Below are 8,155 nucleotides of genomic sequence, written 5' to 3'. Positions count from 1 at the left end.
TGATGTTAGAGTATCTGAGGAGAATATGGGCCTGTATGGATTCGTAGCTCCACCATATGCACCGAGCCTCCAGCCCACACAGGGAGGTGAAATGTGTGGCAGAGAAATCCCCCGATGTTGCATCCCTAACCACCCTCTCTCTCTCCCTCCCTCTCTCTCTCTCCCCCTCAGTCAGAAATCACAGCCTCACAGCCAGCACCCCCACAAATGTGAAAATGAAAGCACTCACCACCTGTGGTGGGAGCAGAGCGAGAGAGTATGAAAGGACGTGGGAGAGGAAGACAGAGGAGCGAAGGGAAAGACGACTGCTCAGTGCGGTGAGTCAGTAGAACAGCATCCCGACACTCTGACAGGACACATACATCACGAGTAACTGTATGGCAGCCGCAAAAAAAACACACAACAGAAAGAGTCAAGATTTGCAATTTCGTAATCGCATGCTGATCGTTATCAACACAACATCTTTTGTGACAGATTTATTCCAACAAATCTTGTTTCACAATCATCACAGAGATCGTCTTGAAGCCGCAAATTCCCAAAGTAGTTTGTCTTTCTCTAAGTCACGAGTGGGAGTGTGTGAAATACGAGTGCGGCTGAATGTGTCTGTGATTCGAGTGAAGCAACAGAATAGCCACTCAGTGTGTGTGTGTGTTGTGTGTGTGTGTGTTGTGTGTGTGTGGTTTGGCAGGCCACACTGATCCTGAGCTGTGTGTCTCCTCCCTCCCACCGTTGCTCCTGTCAACAGGCCTGAAACCACAACTCATCCCGTCTGGAAACAAAGACATTAACTCACAACAGCGTCTTTGTCTCTCTCACACCTTTTTCCTCCAGTTCCAATCTCCTCTGTCTTCTCTGTCACACTTCACTTATTCAATGTCAGCGTGTGCGGTGAGGAATGAGGTCTATGGAGCGTGTCCCAGCCGTGACATTCAACTTCCCATTAAGGAAAATAAAACCCCTCAGGTTCTTCTCAGCGGTAAAAACAAAGGACGCCGAGTCGTGGGCGACTTGAGGCCCTTTGATAATCAAGCTCATGTTCTGCTCCCCCTCATTCAGGTCACACACGCACACAGGTTCCCTCTGTTTCCAGTCTGTATGCTAAGCTAGGCTAACTCTGTCCAGGCTGTAGCTTTGTATTTACGGTGAAGACGTGTTGGGATCAACCAGCTCATGTGATTATCGGCAAGAAAGTAAATCATTTCCCTTTGATAGTTGGAAACTACCTTGATTGATGGTAAGTTCCCCTTCAGCTGCTAAAAATCAAACCTTCAATGACCTTTCTTCATAACAACTTTCAGACATGAACTCCAGAGAAAGATCCCCATTGTACAGACTTAGATTTTTCACATAAGCAATTCACAACATCAAAAATCAGTGGAGTGTTTATGTACAGATCTGCACAGAGATCAGTATCTCCTGCCTCCTGGAAGGAGACTTTATGTTTCCAGGTAGTTCACCAGTTCATCGCTGCATACAAACATTTGTTGCATTCTTATGAAGACGATATATCTCAAGAAGCCTTGAGGGAAACATTTTAAATAAAAATTCTCGAGGATTAACTGATTTGGTTTAGTTAGCCAAAGGTCAAAGTCACAGTGGCCTAACAAAACATGTTTTATGTTTCTCTTAAACGGATCTTAAAATGTAATAAACATTCAATTGCCCCACATTGTTGTGAATGTGATATATTAAGAGAATTTCATTACATCTGTCACAAATGTTCACTCAAGGATGAACTGGGTCAGAACTCGGTGGACAAATGGTCACAGTGAACTCCCCAAGCACTTCTTTGGCTTCTCAAACGTGAACTCTTAAGATTGGCTTGAGATTGGAAAGAAAAATTACGGAAACCGCACTGGTTACTGGAGGCACCCAGCTGTTTCCACTTCATCCTGAGATATTTATATTTGTTTTATTAGTCCAAAGCCTCGGACTCAGATCATAATGTTCCATCTGCATCATTTCAGGTGATGATCTGGAGTTCAGTGAAAGGTCTGAGCAGCTTCAGGTAAAACAAATGCTTAACTAAACGTGTTTGTTCAGAAGAACATCACAACAATATCAGCAGTAGGTCAATCACAAGGACATGGGCCATTCTACAAAAACAGTTTTATTTATTTATCAACAACTGTACATTTCTTTTTCAGTGCTGACAGCATTTGCTACATACTTTGGTGTGACTCAGAGGGAAGAGCGCATTTCGCCCCGTTTGTTATCTTGTTGGAAATGCTGACTTGATCCGGAGCACAGTGTAGAAACCAGAATTATTCACTGTCGTCGTTAAAGTCAACATCGAGGACACTTTCACTCATGGTGGGTTTTTCTCGAGTTCACATGAAGTGCCACTCCCTCCGTCCTCAAGAGCATTTACAGGCACTGAACAGTTTTATTAAGACAGACTGATCTCTGCGTTTAATCAGGACAAATGTCACGACCCCCCCCCGTCACGACCAGCCAAACATATTCCAGGAATAACGATAAGATACCGAAGGGCAGAAGGATTCCAATAGTGCAGATTGGACTGTTTGAGTAAAGTCTGTAGCCAAGAAATCAATGGTGCAATTCAACATCTGCATTACGTCAAGTTAGCAAAAAGCACATTGTCATTCAGTTTGTGCCTGCAGCAGTGAATCTCCTGCCAACTGAGGTCCAAGGGTTAGGCTAAACATGAAACGTCCCCCATCTCCCATCATCTAACAAGGTAAAACAAACAGAGAAAGATAGCACAGACAGAGCAGTACACTTTAAAAAGGTCTATATATATATATGAATTAAATTTACATCCATCTCTTCTCCACTCTGTTCCACAGTGGTCCAAACCAGCCGAGGCTCTGCCTGAGTCGGGGGGGCTCCATGTCAGAGATTATGGAGTGACGAAAGGCCATTTTAAAAATCTCCACAAAATGTCCTGGTTCATGTTTCACGCCCCTCTGTTTGATTTGTGAAAAAGTCAGCCCAGAGAATGTGCTTTAAGAAAATCAAAGAGTTAACGTTGTTTAAAAAGTTCTAGTCTAATGTAGGTTCTGCTCTCCCCGGCGTCACTGAGAGAGAGAGGGCCAAAAAAATCATCACAAGTACACCCAGGACATGAAAATATATATTCTTATAATATATATAAAATGTCTTATTTAATCCGATATTTACACTTTTCACAAGATGTCTGAGGAAGGTTCTCCAAATGAAGCGCTGCTTCACGGGGTCGCACCCAAATACTCTCAGAGGAAAAAAAGGAACCCTCCAAAACAAAAGGACAAAAAAAAGGTTCACTCCTCTCGAGCATAAACATCCTTAGGTCAACAGATCCATTGATTTCCACCGGTTTAGATCCTCAGTTCGTCTCGGCATGGAGAAAAAGTCAAAGTCGTCTCAGTCGCGGTGCTGGAGCCGAGCAGCCGACTGCTTCTCTTTAGTAGATGACCTCGTAGACGGTGGCCTTCTTGTCACCGGATCCGGTCACAATGTATTTGTCGTCTGCGGAGATGTCACAGCTCAGGACGGAGGATGACTCCTTCGACTGCGGGGGAGAAAACACAAAACTCATTAAATCCTCCCGTCATGCTCCAGGTTATTTAACATTTATAAATGTCTTCATCTCATTATGGTTAGTAGTTTTTTTCTTTAGACTGTAATGAATCTGACGCATGTTTTATTAATCTAAAATAAATCTGTCTCAGCGCACACGCAGTTTGAGGTAAGTGTGCGTGTTTATCATAGTCACCTGGAATATGCTGGCACCGTAAGGAGTCCTCCATGCATTCAGCAGATTGTCCTTTCCTGTGCTCACAAACCATTTACCTGCAAACAGAGAAACAAATGTCATGACAATATAATCTGAACACACACACACACCGAGTGAGAAACATCCTCATCCACCTGAGAGATGATGGACATGTGATTCTGTAATAACCTCATCAATGTCCATAAAAACTAAAGGTGGTAAAATGCCATCCCATTAACAACCAATAAAAAGCACATAATAAAAAAGGAGACTCACACATTTACACTCTGATGATCATTTAAATCACTGTCTTATTAATTACCCGACCGTCTAGTTGGTAATGATTTAATTAGTGACACTGAGCTCTGAGGAAAGAGCCGGCGCCATTTGAATGAACAAGTTGTGCGGTGGTGGAGATATGAGACCGAGCTGAGGGGGAAATTAAAACTGACATTTCTGAGATAAATGTCACTGAGGCGATTGTAAAACTTCAATTGTCTGAACTTTAAATTTAAAACCAGCTGCTCTGCCAAACACACAAAACGATCTCAACGGAGATACAACACACACAATGATCTCAACTGAGATACAACACACACAATGATCTCAACTGAGATACAACACACACAATGATTAAACGAGTCACTGGATGTTTGAGTCCGTTCAGCTTCTACAGAAACTGTCGTTCCCTCATTAAGCAGCAGAACCGACCAGCAACCAATAGAAATAGTCAAACACAGGAGCTACAGCTTGTGCTCATCTGGACTTCAAACATCTGACCACCACACAGGCCTCAGGGACATTTCAGAAAAGCGGGGGGGGGATCTTAACCCAAAACAACCACCACCCACCTAACAATGTATGGACTCACACGTCCATATTTTTTAATTATTCAGGCAATCTTTCACACCTACCTACTTCATCTGAAAGTCTTTCAATGCTGAAATTAAATCATTTCAGTTTTGCCCCAAAATCCACAGGTTTAAATATTTGGTCAACAATTTTGCCGTAAATGGCAACATCTGTAATACGGGTAATAAAAGTGAAATATGAATGTCTCCTAATGTGAATAAACCATTTGGAATAACCCTCTTAATTCCTGGAAAGGTCATAACTTAAATGTCAATAACAGCAACAGAACTGTATAATCTGGTCACGTGTCGATTCCAGGAAACTTTTGGCCCAATGTGGAAAAGACAAATAGACAAAATCCTCATGTGACAACCTTGAATATCAACAACACATTTAATCGATGCCGGAATTCAGCCAAACTCTCCAGCAGAGGCTTTTTGAATTCCCATCACAACAAGACAAAAACCTTCTTATCATGCAGGAATCAAACCTTTATTCCTCCTGCTCATGAATGCATTAAGACGAGTGTGTGGGTGTGTTTGTGTGTGTGTCCCTGCTACTCACCACAGTAGGCGAACTTGAGTGAGAGGACGCAGCTCTCGTGCAGGTGCAGCTGATACTTGTCGGGCTTGGTGTGATGAAGCACCTCCACGTTGCTGCTCTCCATGCCGACAGCCAGCCACTCTCCGGTGGGACAGTAACCCAGCGAGAAGATCTGCAACGAGGAAACCGTTCTTTCAACAAGTGTTTACAGTGTTTCATCATCTTAAAACAACCAAAGATCAATTAACACGTCAGCTCCAGATGCAATGTTTTTCCTTTTAGAGCCCGATGAGATGAACAGATGGTTCATTTGCATCATAGGAAATCTATTTTTGTCTGTTTCTGTAGCAGCTACAGTTGGATTGAATGTGAAATGTATGCTTGTTCCCTTTGTGGTTCGGAAAATGAAGAGCACGTTTGTTTGAGTCCCTCTCCTTCTCTACCTGTGAGGTAAAGTCGTGTTGTTGGAGCTGCCGTCCCTCCCTCAGGTCCCAGGAGCGGACAGTGTTGTCAAGGCCTCCGGTCCACAGCTTGGTCCCGTCGTGGGAGATGTCGATGCAGCTGGCTCCGTCTGTGTGGCCCTGGAACTGCCTGGAATAACACAGCATCAAACACGAGGTCAGGAACAGGGCAGGAAACCTTCCCGGCTCTTACATCTCACGCCGGTGGTCAAATGTTTTAATCCTGAAACGTGAATCCAAACTCCTCGTTGCTCGTTACTGACCTGACGAGGGTTTGGTTGTGGAGGTCCCACACGGCGATGTTTCCATCGGAGCAGCAGGAGAAGCAGACCTTGGCGTCGGGGCTGATGGCCAGTGCGTAGCAGGCCGGAGCGGAGGAAGTGAGCTCGGCCTTTATGCGGGGCGTCTGTGAGGCCAGGTCCCAGATGGTCAGCGTGCTGGCCTCCCCCCCCACGATCAGGGTGCGGCCGTCAGGCAGCAGCTTGCATGAGCGGATATAATTGTCTCTGTTCTGCAGGGGAAACAAAAAGGACGAGCGCCGTCAGGATAAGTGGATCTAATTTATTTACCTGTACATTTTTCCCTCATGTGATTTAGTTGCATGAAGAAACCCAATTACAATTCTGTAGAGTAACCAATAGATTAACAGGATACTTGTGTGCATCCTGTGTGTTATGAACCTCATCAACCTCCCCCCACTCTCTCCCTGTGAATTCTCCTGAGAATCTCCTGCTGTATGTGAGTTTTCTGACTCTGGATCTAGCAGGAGAAACTCCAGAGAATGTCCCCAGCAACCGACTCAGACCCGAGTTCCCACACACAGCCCCTCCAGAGAGTCTCAGGAGACTATCCGGTGTCAGTGTATGTCTGAGAGCAGCTCAAGTCTCCTCTGCCACTCTGGAGGAGCTGTTCTTTTGAACGTGTGCAGTTTTTACACTGCAGCTCTTTCATGTTACAGTGAAGATGTGGATGTCAGCTTTAACGAGAGATTCGGGGAAAGAGGGAACGGGGCAGCAGTTGTTGGCCAGGCTCCAGAAGAGCAGGAAGACAGATCAATAGGACTGTGGAAGCGCTGGGTCGAATTAAAACAGCACCCTGATGGCTTTATAAGACCCAGCTGCACTCTGGACACACCTTGAGGGTGTTGGAGGCCAGAAGAGTGGAGCGGGATGCAGCCACAGCATCAGGATGAGAAATGGGAGACAGTTGGGAGGAAGTAATGAGCTGGGTAATAGCAGACCGGGTAGGCCAGTCGGAGCATCATTACTCAGCAGGCTTTTTTTCCTCTCACTAAGGATTATTTCAGTGCAGCAGTGAGACACTTAACTGAATTATTTACATCTCTATCTGCTGGGATCTGGGGGAAAAACTAAGGGGAAGTGTGGACTCAGGCAACATATGAAGGTAATCACCGTCGTCTAATGAAACACGAGAACATCATGTCCGTCTGCAGTAATAACACACATGTAAAAGACCCTTTTCTTTTGTTGTGACTTGTAACAAAACATAACATCTCGTTACCAGGCAGTCGAGTTGGGACACTGGGCTCTTGCTGCCTGGTTGGCTGATGTCCCAGATCTTGACACAGCCCTTGCCGCCGGTGTAGACGTGACGCGTGGGGTTGCTGATGGTGACAGCGCACACCACCTCCCCGTGGCTCAGCGTGTTGATCTGGCGAGCGTGGCGTGGGATGCCCGGGCCTACCAGGGCATCTGGAGGAAAGGGCACGGGCTGCATCTGGCCATCAGCACTCACGTGAAAAGAATAAGCTCTGCAGAGGACAGGGGGGGGAGAGAGAGAGGGGTTCAGTTTAAACTAAGTCAACTGTTGATACTAATTTAGTTACACACATTTCAAATGAAAAACAAAGACTCACGGTTTTCCTCCAGAAATGGACGTGAGGCTGGCTGGCAGGCCCGGAGCTCTCATGTGAGAATGAGGGTCAAACCCCGGCTGCACACACACACACAGAAACAAGAGTTAAACAGTCAATAACCAGCAAAGATAAACTAGACTAAACTAATATTCAAATTGAAAACTATGCTTCATTTAAGCTGCTAACGCCCTGAGGAACCCTCGTTTCCAGGCAAATCCCTTCAAAAAGGTGCAAATTCAGCTTCACTGCAAACAGGGAAGCTTTGCACAAGGCTCCGACATCCCACTTGCTAATGCTAATGAAAGCCGGGGAGATTTTCAAACATGCACAAGAGGCATTTTGGGGGCGAGTCTCTCTTTTTTCTTCAAGCCTTTAGAATGCTAACGAAGTAACATCAAAGTAAAGGAGCTCGGCTCGGCTTTGTACTCTCATTATGTTTACACAACATGCTGCAGCCAGCCGAGCAGAAATATTCACAATGAGTTCTGGAAAATACACGATGAATACCCAAGTTTCTCAAAGTCATTCTACTCGTACTTTACAACCCACAGCCAAGCTGGGTAATTCATACACATGCTGGTGGCGGCTTTGAGTCAAACAGATGGAGGTGGAATATACAACATGTAAACTGTACGTGACAGTTTCAAATTAAATTAAATTACAGATCTATGTCAAGTACAAGTAATTATCAAATAATTACTTGTA

General features: G+C 45.0%; 1 protein-coding gene across 8 annotated transcripts in view; it reads right to left on the bottom strand.

Moving 5' to 3' along the window:
- Positions 1–2,092: 2,092 nt before the first annotated feature.
- The window catches only part of tle3b (TLE family member 3, transcriptional corepressor b), a 29,242-nt gene continuing 23,179 nt past the window's right edge, over positions 2,093–8,155 (bottom strand). For all 8 annotated transcript variants that reach the window (XM_053416723.1, XM_053416818.1, XM_053416797.1 and 5 more), the window contains 7 exons: positions 7,451–7,527; positions 7,096–7,345; positions 5,838–6,085; positions 5,557–5,704; positions 5,135–5,285; positions 3,719–3,795; positions 2,093–3,514 (listed from right to left, as the gene is read on the bottom strand). In XM_053416723.1, the coding sequence (XP_053272698.1) occupies positions 3,407–3,514; positions 3,719–3,795; positions 5,135–5,285; positions 5,557–5,704; positions 5,838–6,085; positions 7,096–7,345; positions 7,451–7,527 (1,059 nt within the window). In that variant the 3' untranslated portion in view covers positions 2,093–3,406. The remainder of the gene's footprint in view (positions 3,515–3,718; positions 3,796–5,134; positions 5,286–5,556; positions 5,705–5,837; positions 6,086–7,095; positions 7,346–7,450; positions 7,528–8,155) is intronic.

Source organism: Pleuronectes platessa, chromosome 1 (genome assembly GCF_947347685.1).
Source record: "Pleuronectes platessa chromosome 1, fPlePla1.1, whole genome shotgun sequence".
NCBI lineage: Eukaryota > Metazoa > Chordata > Actinopteri > Pleuronectiformes > Pleuronectidae > Pleuronectes > Pleuronectes platessa.
This window is presented reverse-complemented; position numbering and strand designations above follow the sequence as displayed.